The sequence below is a fragment of the Ovis canadensis genome, chromosome 18 (genome assembly GCF_042477335.2).
Source record: "Ovis canadensis isolate MfBH-ARS-UI-01 breed Bighorn chromosome 18, ARS-UI_OviCan_v2, whole genome shotgun sequence".
NCBI classification, from domain to species: Eukaryota; Metazoa; Chordata; class Mammalia; order Artiodactyla; family Bovidae; genus Ovis; species Ovis canadensis.
Window position 1 is genome coordinate 78,821,317 of NC_091262.1, and position 19,214 is coordinate 78,840,530.

The 19,214-nt window shown below is 62.4% G+C and overlaps 1 protein-coding gene across 14 annotated transcripts in view; it reads right to left on the minus strand.

The window, feature by feature from the left end:
* Positions 1 to 3,903: 3,903 nt before the first annotated feature.
* Positions 3,904 to 19,214, minus strand: part of BEGAIN (brain enriched guanylate kinase associated) — a 45,705-nt gene continuing 30,394 nt past the window's right edge. For 8 of the 14 annotated variants that reach the window (XM_069559785.1, XM_069559782.1, XM_069559789.1 and 5 more), the window contains exons 3-8: positions 15,697 to 15,786; positions 11,807 to 11,968; positions 9,930 to 9,996; positions 9,369 to 9,476; positions 6,954 to 7,037; positions 3,904 to 6,048 (exon numbers count right to left, since the gene is read on the minus strand). In XM_069559785.1, coding sequence (XP_069415886.1) covers positions 4,669 to 6,048; positions 6,954 to 7,037; positions 9,369 to 9,476; positions 9,930 to 9,996; positions 11,807 to 11,968; positions 15,697 to 15,786 — 1,891 coding nt within the window. In that variant the 3' untranslated portion in view covers positions 3,904 to 4,668. Of the gene's footprint in view, positions 6,049 to 6,953; positions 7,038 to 9,368; positions 9,477 to 9,929; positions 9,997 to 11,806; positions 11,969 to 12,866; positions 13,176 to 15,696; positions 15,787 to 19,214 lie in introns of those variants that run through there. The other 6 variants (XM_069559792.1, XM_069559783.1, XM_069559791.1 and 3 more) reach the window with 2 other exon arrangements.

The window sequence follows — 19,214 nt, forward strand, 5'->3', positions numbered from 1 at the left end:
GACCTGCACAGCCCTCCCATTGTCCTTGCTGCCGCCCCTGCCGACCCCTCTTCCCCCAGCCTCCCCAGCACTGCCCCCCTCCATTTCAAGGCTCCATGTGTAAGCTATGCCCTGAGCCCTGGCCTCTCCCAGCACATGTGTACACGTCAGTGTAAGTTTCCCAGGGTTGCAGGGCTCTGCACACGGGGGGCGTTCCGGGAATAACTGCAGGTGTCATCTGCCCACAGGACACGGGCTTCAGAATCAGGTAGCCGTGGGTTTAAAGCTCGTCCCCACCGTCTGCTGTCGTGCCGTCACCACCAGCGCCAAGCCGCCCTGTGCTGCAGTGTCCCGCCTGTAAAGGAGAACTCTCAGTACCCAGCTCGTGGGGGTTCATGCAGGACGTGTGTGCAGCAGGCGCTCGGGAGCTGGCGGCGGGGGGGCGGTCAGTGTTAGTGCTGTTAGTATTGGTGGCAGCCGAGCCACTGGTGCAGGGGTTGAGCCTGTCCAGGCCAGAGGTCGCAGTCGGGTTCCATCCTCAGCCCCCAGTGAGGGGCTGCTCCTTCCCCCGTTCTCAGTCGATAAGTCTCAGGGAAGGCCTTGGATTGGCTGGTTTGCGTCACATACTCGCCCCAGACCAGGGGTCCTTGACCAGGCATAGCTGCCATTGTGTAGCTGGAGGGGAGAGTAACGGGACCCTCACAGTTCTTTCACGAGGGGGTGTGCCCCCAGGTCTGGCCTGAACGGGCCCTCGGCCAGTGTTTGTCAGATGGACTGATGGCATGTGAATGAAGCCAGACAGGCTGCTAGGGTAGGCGGCAGTTGTCCGGGGGTGTGGGCAGGGGTCCTGGCCTTCCCAGGTGCCTCTCACCCACCTCTCCTGCCCGCCTCCTTGTACCCAGCCCCAGATCCTGGAGCCTGCTTTCTAGCCCAGCCCGAAGTGGGCATTTTCCTACCTGCCTTGATGTGGAGCGTCTTCCGAGTGAGACTTTCATCGCGTGGTTTGCTGACTGCTTTCCCCATTGTGACATGCTGGTATGGCCACTTATGTGTTTAACGACTGTCAGTCACAGGCTGTACTCAGTGGGCTTTGGCGTGGGCGCTGGCGTTTATCAGGGGCCAACCTTCATGTCCACCGAGCTGCCCGGCCCCTCCCTTATTCTGAGCCCACACCCTGGCTGGTTGCAACCTGTGGGTCCCATACCCATCCCTTGCTTGCACGGGGCCTTTGTGGGCACTTTGTTTCTCTGAACCTCAGTTTCCTCATTTCTAAAATGGGCCTGCTGGAGTGAACAAGGGAGGAAGCATAGAGGAAAGGGCTTTGTAGGTTGTTACTGTCTCACATTCTCTTGGGGCAAACACCATCCAAAGTTCTGTCCTCAAAGTGGACACCCTGGTGGAAGCTCTGACCCCCCGGGAGAGGGACATCCAGGGTCACCAGAAGCCAGTGGCTCTTTCTTAGCCCCGTCCCCCGTGGGCTTGCTTTCTCCACTCTCTGCCTGCAAGCCCCGCCCCCTCGTGGGTTATTTCACGGGAAGCCCGGGAAGCAAGGCAGGTGCTCTCACACCCTCATCTGTTTCTTTCTCCAAATGCTTACTTCCAAAGAGCATTCAGGACTCATTCTGATCCTCCACAAGGTGTCTGGGAGTTCACCATTTGCAATTTTGAAACAAGAGAGCTAAAATTAGAAAGTGCAGAGCAGGAAGGTAAAAGGAGTGTGGGCTGTTCCCCTCCACCGCCTTCCCGGGGCTGGGCGCTTGCCTTCGCCTCACCCATGCGTCTGAACAGGGCTCTGAAGCCGTTGGGGGAGGAGAGCAGTTCCATCCTGAGATGCAGGCGTGGCTGTGCGTGCTGCTGGGTGTGGCCTGACTCTGAGTGAGGCTGGCGCCCGCAGCCGCCATGAAGCAGCCGTGAGCCCCGACGCTTGGAAGGCAGAGGGACAGGCCCGGGAAGTCTGTGCTTGTCCCCTCCCTCGGGACCTGCCTCCAGCCCAGCCTAGGGCTCTTCACGCACTGGGACAGCCACTGTCTTGAGCACCCCTGGGAACCTCACAAGTCAGTGTCTGCAGGCTCCAGAGGGGACACAGGCCCTGAGGGCCTGGGACTTGCCCAAGGTCACACAGCCCTGTACTGTCCCCCCCGGGGGTTGAGAAGAAACAAGGATGCAAGGGTCGGCAGATGGTGGGCGCCCCGTTGGGGTCCCACTGGGAGTCAGGTAGGACTGGAGTGGAGCAAGAGGGGTGTCTGATGGAGGAAGGAAGGGCCCCCCGCCCGCCCAGCTGTGGCTGGCTTTGGAAGCTATGGCAGGACAGCTCTGTGAGGCCTGTTCGCCATTTGGGGGAGAGATACTCAGGCTCTGAGGTGACAGTGTAGGGGCCCAGGCTGCAAAGCCCTTGGGGTTCCCAGCTCTGCTGTCCAGTTGCACAGCCTGCGTGGGACTGATGAGGCTCAGGGTCCCTCTGGGAACATTGAGCTAGAGCCTGCTGGGCACCAGAGGTTGTCTGTTTTCCCCACCACCCTCCCGTCACCACTCCCCCCCCCACCAGGTTGTCGAGGGTTACTTTCCCACCTGCCCACAGGGAAACTGGGCCCCAGACAAGAGAGCTGATTCCTGAGCCTCCCGACAGGCCCCCTCCCTGCAGCAGGCTGCTTCCTGGGGTGCTCCTCAGGGTCAAGGGCAGGCACCCTGGAGTTATGCAAAGCTGGGTGGGCTGGGCAACTTCAGGCATCACCTGGGTCCAGGTGGTTCCCTCCCAGGGGGAAGTGCCCAGCCCCTGGAAGAAGCAGACTTAAAGGCCCTGGAGGAGCGGCCTCCATCCTAGGCCTTGTGGAAATTTTTCAGGTACTTTCTCCAGGGCATCAATGAGTACGCTCAAGGATAACTGGGCACACAGAGAAACCACGCAGTGTGAGCAGGAGCCAAGAGAGACAGGTCTCCATAGACCCCACTTGACATACGTGTCCGACCCAGCTGTGAACCAGCTGTGCCCCCTCTGTTTAAGGAAATAAAAGACAAGCGTGGAAATATCTCTAGGGAATAGGAAACTGTTGGAAAGTGGCATGGTGTGTTTTGAAAATAACCACATAGAAAGAACTTCTAGAAATGGAAACCATTAATAACTAAAACCGAAATCTTTGGCTCTGATTGTCAGCTGAATGGATGAGCAGCAGAAGGGGATTGGTGACGGGAGGCATGCAGAGCGGGCATGCTGACCCCAAGATGTGGGTCATAACGAGGAAGGGACGTGGAAGCAGACCTCGGGAGGAGGCGCCGATGGCAGTCCCAGGAGGAGGGAAGGGTAGAGAGTTACTTTAAAAAGTAGCTGAGGATTTCCCAGAACTGATAAAGACAGCAGTCCACAGATACAAGACTTCCTGTGATAAATCCACAGCCAGACACACCTCAGGGAAACTGCAGGAAACCAAAGTCAGAGGGAAGAGCTCATGCAGCTGAAGAGAAAAAAGACAGATTAGCACCAAAGGAGCCGCTCCCAGAGGGGCAGACAGCACATCCCACCCCAGCAGGAAGCCAGGGGATATCTCTTGCGCCTGAGCCAAGGGCAAGAGACCCCTGCTGACATTCTCCCAGGTAAGACAAACCTTCAGAAATGGGGCAAAGCAGAGACATCTTCACAGGGCAGGAAAAAAAAAAAAGCCAGAAGTGTTTGTCACCAGCATAGCCAAACTAAAGGAAATCCTAAGGAATCTTGAGGCAGAAGCAAAGTCTCTAGGGAACATTATATGAGGGCAACAACACCATTCAGCAGAGGCTGAGACAGTGGAAGAATTCTAAGCTGAACGACAGAAGACGCCAGGGGGGTTTCAGGAGGCTGTGCAGAGAGAGGAGGATGGAGAGGGGAGACACCCAGGGCCACATGCCCCGAGAGCAAAAGGGAGTGGGGAGAAGAAACCACCCAAACACAAGTTCTTTTCCACCCATGTCTTTATTTAATGATCGCAAAATACAGTACCGAGACAGAGCATGCATCACAGACGACAACACGGAAGCAAGTCACAGAAACTGGGATTGGAGGGCCTCATTACATGTGAGGTAGCGCAAGGTGGTGCCGGGGAGCGGGACGCTGTGGGGGGGAGGACGAGCACCGGCCCCACTCGGGACACACGGGACTACGGACCACAGTAGAGCTGGGGGAGGGGTCGTCGGCCACACGGAAAGAACAGCTAGAAGCGTTTCACATCCCATCACCCGTTCCAGTCCCCCTTTCTGTGGACACAGCTTCCGGTCCCCTCATCACTGGGGATATCTCCACCCTTCCCTTCCCTTCCCAGGGGCAGGCCCCACCTGCCTTTGCCCAAAAACATCCAGCAGCGTTTGCGCTGAAAACGCCCGGGGCTGCCGTCCAGGGAGCTGGAGGCCGAGTGTGTTAAGACACTTTGCTCTATAAGAATAGTCGCACTTGGTAAAGCTGGGGGCGGAGGGGGTGGCAAGGGGGAAGGATACTCATTTCAGTCGGGGAAGGCTGCTGCTGAGTCAGAAAACGTTGCACAGTGGTGGTGCGGGGTGGACAAGACGCTCTGGTTGGGGTCCCCCTCTCGGGCTCGAGTGGGTTAGGTGGAGAGGGGTCCTGGTGTGCAGGGCCGAGAGGGTGGGGTTGTCGGGGAGTCGAGGCAGCACCCCTGGGAACCCGGTGTGCGGGACTGGCCGTGGCAGGGCCCGCACGTGGGGTGCTCAGTTGAGCAGGGTTCCGTAGAGCTGGGCTTTCGTGAGGCTGTCCTTGCGGCTGAGCCCCGAGCTGCCCGCCCGAGGGAAGGCAGGCTGGGGACTGAGGCGGGCACCGGGGTGCATCTCCGGGGAGGCCTCCATGGAGCTGGGCTCCAGGGAGTCCCTGGAGCTGCGGAGGCTGAGCTCAGGCTCGGGGCTACCGCTTGCCCCGAGGAGCTGCACCCCGAGCCGCTCGCGGTCCCCCTCACTGGCCGCATAGCTGGGCAGGGGGTCGGCCGAGCGGCCGGGGCTAAGGCTCAGGTCACCAGCTGCCCGGAGGTAGCGGGGCTCGACCAGGTGGCCCTGGGAGAGGTCATCGCCCTCCGAGAAGCTATCAGCCTTGTAGCTGGCGTAGAGGGGGCTGGCGCGGCCCTCGGCGTTCTCGCCGGGGCCGCCTCGGGCCCCAAAGTAGCGGTCATTGAAGCCGCCGCCGGGTGAGGCGAGGCTGGGGGCAGGGGCCGCGGCCGCGGCCGGAAAGGGGTAGGCGCCGATGTCATCCACGCTCAGCGGCCGCCACTGGCCGCGGCCGGCCCCTGCGACCAGCCGGGCGGACCCAGGCTTGGCCCGCAGGTTCCACAGGTTGGGGGGCATCAGGGCAGGCTGGGGGCCTGGGGAGAGCGGGAAGCGGAAGGGCTCGCCGGGGAACGGTGACACAGTCCTGGGGAACCCCGGAGCCATTGCGGCCTCCAGCGGGGCAGCCACCGCAGCCGCGGCAGCCGCATAGCGTGGGCTGCTCCCGTAGGCCGCAGGCGGCTTGCGGCCGAAGAGCTCATCGCGGCTGTTCAGGTAGATGGCCTGCTGCGAGGCGGTCAGCGTGCTGGCCTGGGCATGCTCCTTCTCTTCAGACGCGGCGCTGAAGCTGGAGTAGGAGCTGGACGTGGGCAGCGAGGCTGCGTAGCCGCCGAAGGCCTCATGGCGGTAGCTGGCGGGGTAGGCCGCCGCGCCGGCCTCAGTATCTTCCTCCTCCTCCTCCTCCTCCTCAGCCGTGCTGTCGGTGGAGTTCTGGGCCTGCAGGAAGCCCACATCGGACCCGGGCCCCTCCACACTGGGCCGCCGGTCTTGGTGCCGCGCCTCAGGGCAGTAGAGGGCCGTGTCGCTGCAGTAGATGTCCCCCTTGTAGGGGGGTCGGGACCCTGGCTTCTCCAGCCCCTCGGGGAAGCCCAGGTCTTGGGCCGAGGCTTCCGACAGGTGGGAGGACAGGCTGCCGGGGTCCGGCTTCTCCAGCACCTTGGCGAGCACGCAGGGGGGCACACTGTCTGCGTAGGCCGGGCGGCGGGGCGGGGCGGGCAGGCTGCAGCCTGGCTTCTCCGCGTGCAGGTTCATGCGTTCCTGGAACTCCGCGGGCAGCTGGTGGTGGGGCGGGGGGGAAGGGGGGGAAAGTTGGGGGGGATTGGGGGGGTTGGGGGGTTGGGGGGATGGGGTGATGCAAGGAGCAGGAGGGAGGGGTCACGGTCAGCCCAGGACCGGCGGCCAAGGCTGATGGACAGGGGACCTTCCCGGGGCCTGTCTGATCCCACCAGCCAGAGCTGTATCCCGCAAGCTGCAGGATGCCCCCTGGGTCATGCTGATGGGGCCCCCGCAGAGCCCTGAGGCTGGACCCCTGGCTCTAACTCGGGCCTCCCCCTGAGGGGCTGACTCGCTGACCCAGCCCCACGGTCTTCAGGGGACACCCAGTCCTGTGGCCTGGCTCAAACCAGACAGACTTGGGTGCAACAAAGACCGAGGGCCCAGGCATGCAAGCGGTTTCCACGTGAGCGCCTGGTGCCTGGTGGGGGATGGAACGCTACCATTTGATCTGTTTTGTGAGGATCTCGGGGGGTGGCCCAGGCTCCGGGAGAGGGCACCTGGACAAGGCCTGGGTGAGGGGCATGCCCAGACGGGGAGGGACAGCCTGGCTGGGACAGGAGCCCCGGGTCTGAGTGGTACTCGCCCTATGGCCCCGGCTGAGTGGCTCCTGGGTGAAGCCAGCTTTCTTATCTCTGCAGGAACTGTGCCCAGACCAAACCACTGGGTTTCTGAGAGGCTCATGCAGGGTCACCCTGCCGGGAGCAGCCCCCTGGAGGAAACTGGGGTGGAGTGGGCAGGCCATCCAGGCTGCTGGGGAGGTACGTGCAGGGCGAGCCCTCCACTACATACACAGAGGGGCTCGGACAAGATTGAGGGGGCTGGGGGGATGGGGTCTGGGAGCTGCTGGGAAGGGGTGCGGAGGTCACGGGCGCGGCAGCGGGCTGGCCGGGGCGGGACTCACTTACCTCGGCCATCTTGCGGCCCCTGCCGTAGGCCTGGCTGCACTGCAGCAGCTGCGCTGCGAGGCTGCAGTCCTTCCTGTAGAGCTCCTAGGAGACAAGAGAAGCCACTTGACTGGGTGCAGGCTCGGCCCCGGCCAAGGTCCCCGCTGCCGACATGGTAACCAGCCCGCAGAGATGGCCGTGCACACGTGGACCCTGTCTGCGGCTCTCGCCTGTAGGACGGGTTACGGCCCCCACCTGGAGCCCGGTGTGTGGACGGTCCCCTGGCAGGCAGTCCTGCCGCTGACCCGGGTGGGAACCTCCCACAAAGCAGGGGCCATGGAGGAGGAAGGCCCCCCAGTGGCCTCTAAAGCCCCAGAGGCCCCCAGGCATGGACACCAAGCCGTCTCCCCGCCCTTGGCTTCCGAGTCCCTCCCAAGGGAGGGAGTGGTCAGTGTGGACAGTGCTGCCAGTAGCTGGCGATTAGGAGTGGACCTGCCACCCTTCCCCCAGGTCTCAGGGTGAGGCCTGGAAATGGAGGGGACTTGCAGGGCCAGGCAAGGGGCAGGGTGAGTGGGGGTGGAGGGCCTGTGTGACCCCAGGCTCAGATAGGGACTGGCTCAGCCTCCTGAGCTGAGAACAGATGCACACAGGAGGAGTCCAGGGCGCGTGGCTCTACCTTTGGGAAACCTCTGTCGCCCGTGCCTGCGGCTGGATCTTGGTTCCCACCCCCGCTCGGGGACCCACTGCAGCCAGGGCTCTGATGGGGGTGCCTGGTCCTGAGATCCACCCATAGTCTCAATTCAACCAGAACCAGCTGCAGGTGTCCTGCAGCTCAGGGGCGCTGCTGAAGCCATGGGCACTCCTGTCGGTCCCCGCTACCTTGGTCCTAGAGACTCTGGTGTCCCTCACTTGGCTGGCACGGTGGAGGGAACCTGGGTCCCCTGCTCCTTCGATGCATCCCCGGAAGGGCATGGTTGGCTGAGAGCTGAGAACTGAGCCCCATGTGAGGCCCAGACCAGCCACCGCTGGCACTAGAGGGCTGCGGGCACTGTGTGGCCAACCCAGACCTGCCACTCAGTCGTGAACAGACGCCAGAGTGCTGCCCCATCAGAGCCTCCCCTCTCCTTTGCATGCACTCGTCTGCCATCTCCTACCCGTGGCACCTCCACCTGGCTGGCCAGGGCGCCTGCTGCACCCTCCCGCTACACCCTCCCCCTACCCCCCCACCCCCACCCCAGACCCCAGCCCAGAGCACAGCAGGTGGCTCCCGTCCTGCAGATTTCAACCTCTGCAGTCAGGCTGGACCCATGTCGTCCTCTGAGACCCCACATCCCTACCTGGCCAGTTTGCTTCCATCTTCAGAACCTAACCAGAACTGAAGCCCCCTCCCCGCCTCCCCGGCCGCCATCCCGGCAGACTCGTCCTCTTTCTCCCAGACTGCTGCCTGCTCATGCATCCACTCAGAGCTTCATCCTCCACGGTCTGTCCTCAGCAGAGCAGCTGTGGGGCCTGTAAGAGGAAGTCCAGCCAGGCTTCCCCCTATTCAGGAACCTTCAGTGGCTCCCGTTTCCCGCAGAATAAAACCCAGATTCCTACCGGTGCCTAAATGCCACCTCCTGTTATCCTGACCTCAGCCCCTCGGGCCCTCCTCCCCTCCAGAGCCCCCTCCGGTCTCTTTGCTGGTCTTCGAGTTACTCAGAGCCCCCATATGCTGCTGTGGCTTTCCGCCTGGAAGGGGAGCCCTCCCCCGCCGTCAGCTCCCTGCTCGTCTTCAGGTCTCAGCTCCTGCAGCCCCTTCTAGAAGCACTGGACTGAGGTTCCCTGATCCTGCATCTGGAGGCTCCCAGCCCCCTCACCTGCCTTATTTTTCTCTGCAGCATTTAGCACTTCTAACTCGCTACACAGTTTACCTATTTATCCTGGGTTCTGTCCGCCTTCCCCGCTCAGATGTAAACACCACGTGCACAGGCCACTGGCTTACCTGTGCTCTTCACACCCTGTTCTCAGAGCCTCGAGGAGCAGATGCTAATCACCGAATGTGTGCTTGGCAGTCAGAGGTCTGTGGGGGGGGGGGGGGGGGCGGCGCCACCCTTCTCATGGGACCCAGGAAATCAGGACCCATGGGCAGCCCCAGGGCTCTGATGCCCAGTGGGGGTGGCCAAAGGCAGGAATTCTGAGTGGCCCCACCCCAACCTTGGGGTCGGGGAAGCCCTGCTTTGACTGGGCCAAGGTGGCCTCGTGTTCCTCACCTTGAGTCCTGTCTCCTTCCAGCGGAGGGCCTCATGGACGTGGTGTGAGAGGCAGCCCCTGTCGTTCCCTGTCTTCCCACATGCTTGTTGAGGTCCTGCCCCCCCCCCCCCCACCGCCGTTTCTCCACCCAGCCCTGTGCCAGCCCCTCAGGGCTGCTGCGCGGGGTCAGATCGGCCCGACACTCACATTGTCCTCCGAGAGCTTGTCAATGGTCACTTTGGCCTCCAGCAGGTGGCTGTTGAGGGCGACAATCTCATGGCTGAGAGCTCGTTTCTCTTCCTCATAGTGCTGGCCCTGGGGTTGGGGGACAGGCAGGGGGGTGGTCAGCGGTCAGCCAAGGCCTGGGACTCAAGCCCTGTTGTTCCTCCTGGCCTCCCCGGGAAGCGAGGAGGAGTTTGGAGTCCAGGGAATGCAAGGTTCAGAGCACAGAGCGACCCAGGTTCCAATCCCGCTCTGCCAGTGAGGAGCCGAACAGCCCTGGGCAAGTCACTGACTCCCTGAGCCTCTGTTTCTCATCAGTACCGCAGGGACAGTGACAGCTGAGGGCTTGACAGCACCCTCCCATTGGGGGTGGAAATGGGGGGTACGGCCCAGCCCCTCAGGGAGAGGGCAGGGTGGAAATGAGGCCTTTGGCCCAGCTCCACGGGCAAGGGCATGGTGGCCTGGCCCCTCAGTCCTCACCGGGGTTCCAGAGCTGGGGGCCCGGGGCTGGGCATGCTGGGGTGGGGCGCGGGGTCGTGGCCTCACCATGCGGAATAGCTTGTCCTCCAGCTCCTGGTTGATCCTCTGCAGCGCCATGTAGTTGCTCTGAATCCTGGAGTGGAGGCCATGAGGTCACTGCCATGCCAGGCCTAACCCTCCCATGGCCCCTGCAGCCGTACGGCCCACTGATGGCTGAACCTAGGCCCTCTCTCTGGTCTAATTGTTCCTGTGCTAGAAAACATCTCATTTAAACTAACTGGTTGCCAGGGCCCAGGACCCCTACTGATGAGAAGGGAAAGTTTCTTATTCAGAAGGGTTTCTCGGGAACTTGGTCAGAGCCAGTTAATTCACATTTTACGCACAGTCCTTACAAGTCTGCCTGAGGGGTTCCCAATTCAACAGCAGGTTAACAGGGAACAGGCTTAAGACTATGCAATGAGCTCTGGGATGATTGCTGGAGACACAGGGTGAATAGGATACGGTTTTCCCTAGAAGAGGCTGAGGTGGGGAAGCAAGTGTGGGGTGGGAATCGATGGCCGCCCTGAGGTGTGATGGTGGAAGGGGCAGTGCCCACCTTCTCGACAGCCTGTGTATAGTGTTAGTGCCCGTGTCTTGCCAACAGAGAAACTGAGACTAGAGATGCTTAAGTAGTAACGGACAAAGAGCCCTCCTGCAAATTCAGCGTTCTATAGAATCACAGGTTAGGTCCCTGGGTCGGGAAGACCCCCTGGAGAAGGAAATGGCAACCCACTCCAGTATTCTTGCCTGGAAAATCCCATGGACAGAGGAGCCTGGGGGGCTACAGTCTACAGGGTCACAAAGAGTTGGACATGACTGAGCACACAGTCCTCGGTAAATATTTAAAACAAACCAAGCCAACAGCAAGCTGAAACTCCAATACTTTGGCCTCCTGATGTGAAGAACTGACTCATTTGAAAAGACCCTGATGCTGGGAAAGATTGAAGGTGGGAGGAGAAAGGGATGACAGAGGATGAGATGGCTGGATGGCGTCGCTGACTCAATGGACATGCGTTTGAGTAAGCTCCAGGAGTTGGTGGTGGACAGGGAGGCATGGCGTGTTGCAGTCCATGGGGTCACAAAGAGTCAGACACAACTGAGTGACTGAACTGAACTGAAGCCAATGGCAAAGTTTGAGTGGTTTTTTTTTTTTTTAAACATTCTTTCTAAAGGAAGGCTGTAAAGTGCGTAATATTTTTTAAGAAAAATATCCATATTAAATGTGCGTGTTGTGTGCTAAGTCACTTCAGTTGTGTCTGACTCTGTGCGGCCATTTGGACTGCAGCCTGCCAGGCTCCTCTGTCCATGAGGTTCTCCAGGCAAGAATACTGCAGTGGGTTGCCATTCCCTTCTCCAGGGATCTTCCCGACCCAGGGATCATACCCGCGTCTCTCACGTCTCCTGCATGGGCAGGCGGGTTCTTTACCATTAGTACCTGTGCAGAACGATGTTTTCAGGAGTTTTGTTTTTAAGGGAGTCATCCCTCAGGGTCCCACACACCAGGCCGCTGAAGGGAACGGTCTCTAAATGCTGGTTCATGTCCGGGGCTAGACATCGTTTTCCTATCAGAGACCCAGGCGACAGTGGCTGGGGCCCTGGTGGGCCAGTCTGGGTCTGGAGATGGCTGCTCCTGTGTCACCATGCCGCCCCACCACGTAAGAGGACAGAAAGAATGAGCAGGGGACCGAAAAGTATCAGGGACTCGACTGTACCTCGCAGCGGCCACACCCACGTTCAGATCCTGATTTGGCAGCTCGTGGTACAAGGTGCGACTCTGGAAGAGCCACTGGGCCTGCAAATGGGGCTACCCGCCAGCCGCAGGGCCCCTGGCCTCGCCCTCCCGGGCCCCGCCCCAGAGCTCCGCCCCGTCAAGGCCCCGCCCCGTCCCGGCCCCGCCCCCTCACCTGCGCAGCTTCTCGGTAACTTTCTCCAGCTCCTCCTGCGCACGGCGCAGTTCGATCTCCAAGAAGTGGCGGGTGGAGTCGAACTCGTTCTCCAGCTTCTCCAGCCGGTGCGTCGTGTAGGATAGCCGCTTGCGCAGCTCGCCCTTCTGCTCCTGGAGCGAGCTGCAACGACAGGTGGCGGCGGCGGGCCAGGCCGCGGGCAATGAGCTCGAGGCGCGTTTGGGTGCGCCCCGGGCGCGCCCGGCCGCACCAGTGCATGCGCACACGCACCGCACACAAACACTGCACGCGGGCGGGCACACACACACACACACACACACACACACACACACACACAAGCGCGCACACCTCCCCAGCCCCTCCCTTGGGGGGGTCACGGTCCCTGACACTGAGCCCGTCTGGCCTTGGGGCGAGTGTTTGGGGGCAGCTGAAAGGACCCTGGTGTAAAGATCTCGCAGCAGCAGCACCCCGCCTTGGTCTGGGAGCCGAGCTCCAGCTGGCACAGCTTACAGGGCCCCGTTTTGCTTCTCTACAGCAGGGGCCCAGGCCGGTGAGGCCCAGAGTCAGCAGTTCTACATCCTAGAGCAGGCCTCTCTTCCTCAGGTGGGCTGCGTGCTCTCTGGGCCCGGGAGAGGACGGGCCCGTGCCCAGGCAGTGTCCACCACAGTGGTCGGCTAGCGGCACGGAGCGCCAGAAACTCAGAAAATCCTGGGCCTGCTCATGTCTCCCTCCAGGAAGCCTTCCAGAGGCAAGCCTGGCTCTTAGGCTCTACTTTCCCCCACAGACTGAGGGCTCCTCTGGGACCCTGGCCACTGAGTCCCCTTGCTCAGGGAAAAACAGACAGGCGGTGGCTCCCCACTGAGCCACATGCCACCCATTCACATGAGCTATCTTGGGGCATGAGGCAGGAGGGGCAGGTGTAACTGGCCACACCCTCCTGTCGGCTGCCACCCAGCCCCCAGAAAGCACCTAACCACGGCTGACCATGTGCTGACCCTCTGAGGCACCCTTCCCTGGGCTGGCTGAGCACACAGAGGGGGGCCGCGGGGGGCGGACTCACCTTCAGCAGCTGGGAGGGCTCGTTTCTGTAGGGAAGGGACAGCTGCACGGTGGGTGGGGGCACCAGGGGAGTTCTGCTGGCTGTTAGCCACGAGTGAGGCTAAGATTCAAGCTGCTGTTCGGTGCCCTGGGTGTGCGCTTTGCTCAGTCACCCCCTGAACTGTGCCCCGTCAGCCCCTGCACTACAGTCACAACAAAGCCCAGAGCTCCGTGGCGTCACGGGGTAGGCAGGGGCCCTGCTGTCACACAGACCTGGCTGCCAGTCCCTGCCAGCTCCCCCAACTCCCGCAATGCACTCGTGACTGTCCCCCTCTTGCCCTAACACACAAAGCCCTGGTTCCAGAGAGGTGCCCAGGTGGGAGGAGGGGCCCAAATGCCCATCGTTTGCTGGAAGAAGCACAGCCCCCCTCAGCAGAGCATCTGGAGCCTAGGCCCCTTGGATGGTAACTTCTGGTGGGTTTGCTGCGGACGGGCAGGAGGCTTTCTCCAGCGCCTGGGGAAGAGTGATTGTCAGCCTCCAGCCTGATCACACAAACCACACGTGTGACCACAGGCACACACCCAGCAAACCTCCCTTAAGCATTCCTGGACCCCTGCCCAGGTCTACATTTTTTCAAAATAAGTAAAAATAAAGAGTTGCCTGTGTTTTGAGAACCTCAGAGAAGGGCGGGGCGGGTCCTCCCAAGAGTTGATCCCCAAGGTAGATGCCAAGTTACAAGCAAGCAGGGAGCCCAGTGGCAGAGTGCCCAGGGCTGCCCACACAGGCCCCGCCGCCTCTTCCAGGCAGCACACCTGCCTGATTTCACTGCGAGCTTCCTGCAGCTATTGATCCCAGGCTCCCCCTTGGCCCAGGCCTGTCTCTCCAGTGGGCTGCCAGGCCTCCTGAGGGCTCCCCTACGTCCACCTCGAGGGTCCCTGCAGCGCATGGGGTCAGGGCAGCAGCCCCTGCAATCAGCCAGCCTGCAGGGTTGCAGGTGCACCCACAGCCCTCAGTCACAGGGGGTCCACGCCCCCCAGAAAGAGGTGAGAGCACCCACCCTCCACCTCTCAGAGCCAGCACCCTTCCCTCCCCAACCCTGGCCACCCACCCGCAGCCACAGCTGGGGCTCTGTCATCCCAGGATTGTTCATTCCTGTTTCTCCGCCTTATCCCTGCCATGGCATGTCCACCCTGCTCCCTCCTTCCCTCCTCGCCTGCCCTGTGCCCCCCGTTTATCCTGCACCTCACAGCAGGAGCAAACATGGTCCTTGGCCCTCAGAGTGTATCATCTCAAGGGGAGACAGACAGTGAGCAAGGGGACAGGCTCCCCAAGAAGGCAAGTGGAGGAAGAAGCCCTGATGGGGCGGTGGGGTGGGCTCGAAGCAGAGCCAGGACCTGCCCCAGGGCAGTGTAACCCGCTGCTCACGAGGCAGCCGGCCCCATTGAGCAGCCCGCCTCCGCCTCCGTCCACCCGTGGCCACCGGATGCTCTTGCAGATGTGCCAGGCGGCTGTGCCCCCACTAGCCCCAAACGCTGCTACCCTCCCTGAGCCCCTCACACCCACCCACCCCTGAGCCCATCCAGCCCTGGGTGGGCAGCGCCCCCAGCCCCTGGCCCCTACCCCCTCCTGGTGCAGGTGCTTGGGCCCTGGGCCTGAACGCACCTCCCTGGCCCCTCAGCTGCGCCCACCTCGCTGCCCGCCACCTTTCTCCAGCTCCACTGCCCAGGCTGATCCCAGGGCCCTGGTTTGTCCCTCACCCCTCCCTGCACACCTCGGGCCACATGTCCTCTGTGTCCAGCCCCACACGAACCCCTCCCAGGCCTCTATCTGGAGGCCCTGCCTCTCTCTAGGGTTCCACGCTCACCCCAAATCCAGCCGCCCACCAGCCTCTCCTCCCAGAGGCCCACAGGCACCCCTCCCCCAGTGTGCGCGACACTGACCCCTTTCTGCCTCCTGTGCTGCCCATCAGTCTCCAGTCAGATCCCGAGAGGCCGTGGTGACCCCTCTTGCCTGTGGTCACCCTACACAGCCCGTCACCAAAGTCCTGGCAATCCACTACTCAAGAGCTTTGGACACGTCCCCACCCCTCCTGGTCCAGGGAGGGCCCTGGGCTGGGCACCCCGGGGGTCTTCGGTCACCTGGGTGATGCCACCATCCTGGGGCATTTACCCGAGCCCTGCCTGACCTGTCTCAGGCTCTGCGTCTGTAAAATGGGGATGTGCGCACCGCACCCTGGAGCGCCCACTCTCGGGGAGCAGGGCTTTCCCTGTGGTCCCTGCATCCCTGTGATCAGAGCCACCGGGAGATGATGCTGGGGGCAGGCACCATGGCCTCTGCCTCCCCTGGGTGTGGAGGTGGCTCAGGGGCCCCTGGAGTCTAGAAACAGGTGCACAGGGCAGGTGTGGAAACCCCTTGTGGCCACTCTCAAATCAGGGGCGCCCTCCCAACTCGGGGAGTGGGGATCAGGACGCCCTACCGGAAGCGCGATCTGGTGTGGGTGGGTGGGTGGGCATTTCATGGTGCCCTCCTTGCCCATGAGAAGGCCCTGGAAGGCTTTCCCAGCTCACAGGAGAGAAAGATGAGCTGCTTGGCACAGAGCGGGGCCTGGAGGGACCCTGCTGGCCTCCCACCAGGAGCCCCTCTGGCCACTCAGCAGAGGCCCGAACCCACGGAGCGAGCCCTGGGCTGGGCTGGGCTGGGGGTCACCGGGGCCTGGCCTCCGAGACAGGATGGTCGGGAAGCAGGGCTGAGGACGCTGGGCCTCTTCTCGGTGGTGGGGGGATTGATGCCGATGCCGGATGGACGTCTGGGGACAGAGGCTGAGGAAGCGGGGAGACAACAGGTGTATTACCTGTCCCAAAGCGAGGGCGAGGACCTGGCCCGTCGGCCCTGCAGGTTGCGGGACTGCCCGAGGCACGAGGGCACCCAGGCGCTGCGCAGCCTGTGGGCGAAGAGGACAGAGCTGCTCAGAACGGGGACCAGGGGGCACACCGGCCTGCCAGGGGCACGCAGTCACAGAGACATGGGGGGTCGTCCCCCCACCGGCAGGAGAGCTCCTCGTCACCAACACAGCAGTGGGGTGCTTGTGCCTGTGCCAGGGTGTAGGCAGCTGCCAGCCCTGGTTGCCTCGGCGCATTGCTGGCCCCGTGTCCACCAGCAGTGAGGTCCCCACCCCCAGGCCTGCACCCCCATCTCAGCCTCAGAGGGGAGTCCTGGGGGGCAGGCTCCACCCAGCTCCAGATTCCTGTCCAGCTGTTGCTTCTTCCTAGTGGGACCCATTGGTCAGAGACCCTGAGAAGCGAGGTGGATGGCGGCAGGGTGACCCCCTGACCCTGCTGGGAGGTGGTGATCAGCGGATCTGTGTGGACATCAGCAGAGTATTCTGGAGGCCGTTAGGGACCCAGTGCATGTCAGCAGTTCAAGACAGGGCCCTCCTGGGACCCCTTCTCGCCAACCCTGCCTGTGGCCTGTCCGGGCCAGGTGGGTGGGCAGGATGCAGGGTGGAGGAAGAACCAGCCCAGCCCCATGGCACTGCCCTGCTGGGGGGCAACAGGATGCCTTGGGCCTGAGTTCGCCGGGTCATGCCCTTGCCACGGTCTCTCCAGGGTGGCTGTGCCAGCCCCCCGAGCCAGAGCGGAACTCTGATGGGAAGATGCTGCCCTGGATGTTGGGCATCCAAACAAGGCTTGGAGACGTGGGCAATACCATTGACAAAATGACGGCGCACAGACGGCCACTCAAGGTGAGGGAAGGGAAGAATGCCGATGTCGCTTGGGCCAGGTGGTGGGATTTGGGACGGGTGCGACGTTTCCCTTTACACTCTACTGGATTTATCGCATTTCCTACAGTGAGGATGAAAACTTTTTAAAAAGTTTACGAAGGATCACATTTGGCTGCTCCCCCTCAAAAAGATTTCCAGTGTTGATCTGACAAGGGGTGGGTTGGGGTGCCGCGGAAGCTTCTGTGACCCTCTGTGAAACGGGCTGCCCTTGGCCCTGGTTTTCTGCAGGCCCGGCTGGGAGCGGGCAGGCTCTCCAGTTGAAAACTGGATTTTGGGATTCCAGGCCCGGGGTCCACTCTCGGGCAATGACCCCAGAGCTGTCGAGTGAACAGACAGTGGGGGCAGGACAGGCCGGTTCTGCTCTCGTGGGAGCAGCCAGAGACCCAGTCTCCCCTCGGTGGCTTGACCAAGGTCACCGATTCCTGGGGGAGCCCCCTGCCCAGCCCTCGCCCGCCAGTCCCCATCCCAGAAGGCCCTTCTGCAGGGAGACCCCTGGCAGGTAAGGTCTCAGGGGAGTAGAAGGGAAACTGGGAGAGTGGGCCCAGGGGAGGGGGGCGGGGGGCTTGCCTGGAAACACAGGGAATGGGGGGTATTGCTGTGATCTGACCCAGACCTCGCCTCTGGTCACATGCAGGGCATCTATGTCCCTGACAACTGCTTTCGTTCTGACCTCGATTCTCATCATCTCCAGCCTCTGCAATGTGGGGCACCTCTTGCTAGAGATACGACTGGCGCCCAGAGAGGTTAAGTAAGTCTCCCCAGATCACACAGCAAGTCCAGGGTGAGGATGAGATCCCCCCCACCCCCGACACCTGTTATGCTTGTGCCAGGTACAGGGTGGGAAGGATACAGGCACTGTGGGGACCCAGGGAGCCGGGGGACCTCCTTCCCTGCTCTGTGGAGGGGAGCGATGCTCCCTGGTGGGGGGTGAATGGGGCAGGGCAGGGCTGAACAAATGTCCGCTCTCTCGCTGGATGCTGGGTACACGGAGCCAGGAGCGGCTGGTCCATGTGGTGCCCCTAAAGGCTCCCCCACCCCGTGTCCAGCACCCCCCCCCCCGAGTCACGCTCCAGTGACACCAAATTGCTTGTCATTCTTCACAGGCTGCAGGCGGCTTCTCATCTTGGTGACTTTGTCCCCACGTCCCCTCTGCCAGGATGGCACTTGCTCCCTTGGTCCAGGTTAACCCCTCCCCACCCAGGGCCTGGCAGGGGGGACCCTGACACCCTTGCCAGCCCGGCCAGTCCCCCAGGGAGCGTCACGGGCCTGAGTGCTCCAGGACGGTGTCCTGCTCCACGCCGGCCCTGAGTCCAGGCTTCCCCATTGGCCGGAGGGCAAGTCACAAAACCCAGCCAGACCACGCCCACCTCCAGACAAGATTCCTCCGCCGGCCAGTCCCGTCCATCACTCAGACCCGCACTGGCCCCGCCTCGCCCGGCTCCCGGCTGCGCCGGAGTCCTCCTGGGTCCCTTCCTTCCCACCCTGTCCTTGCTGTCCGCTAGGTCAGGGACCTTCCCTCGGGGCTGTTTCTGGGTTCCTCGCTCAGGCCCTGGCTCCCGGGACAGGCTGCTTTCCTCCACTGGGTCTCATTCCCGCGGGGACCGGTCCGTCCTCCCGTGGGACCGCCTCCTTCCCACACCCCCTCGCCCCAGTGCCCAGCGCTGTGTCTGGACCAGCAGCGCGTGTTGTTGAAAGGCCGTGCAGACGGCGGGAGGAGAGACGCTGGTCTCGTCTCTCGGGCTGCAAGATCTGGGGCGTGTTTACATCCCTGGGGCCTACCGTGGGGCTGGGTAAATGGTGGGGGGCGTGGAAAAGCCTCCCAAGTCCTCCCTCCTCCCCCGTGGGGCTGGTGAGGCCTACCTGGCTCCTTACCCCACCCAGCATCTCACGGTCCCCTGGGAGCGGACCCCCTGGAACTCAGGCTGACGGGCACGGGGACTGGCTGGCAGCTCTCCGTGTCTCAGGCACGCCCGTCCAGGCCCTGGGCAGCCCCTTGGCTGACTGCCACAACCTCACCAGCATCGTCCCGGGCATGGGGATGGGGTCTCTGGACCCGGCCACCAAAGCGCCAGGTCCCGTAGAAGCCTGCGTGTGTTTGTGCGTGTGCGTGTTGGGGGAGAGGACTGTCACAGGGCTGGCCTGGGGCCCCCAGCCAGGAGGGGACCCCCTGCTCAAGCCAGGAGGTGCGAACGGGGGCAGGGACTCTATGCTTGCCCAGGCCCCACCCTCTCCTACTTCACTAACCGAGGTCATCCAGGGGCACCCTCCCGCTTCCGTCCTCAGGGCCAGTGACACGACTGCTCTCCCGCCCAGAGACCTGGAGACGCCGCAGGAGACCTTTTACCTTGCCTACCCCGCATCTTATCAGGCAGCCTGCCTGGGAGCCCTCCGTGGGCGGGCAGACCCAGGGGTGCTTGGGGCCAGGCCGAGCAGGGTCACCCCTGGGCAGGTGGACGGAGCAGCTGCAGAGTCACTCCCGGGCCTTTGCACACGCTGCCCTTCCTGCTCAGAACACCCCCTTTGTCTGCTCTTCGGGTTATTCTGTTTACCTCCTCCAGGAAGCCCTCCCTGACCTCCCTAACCTCGCT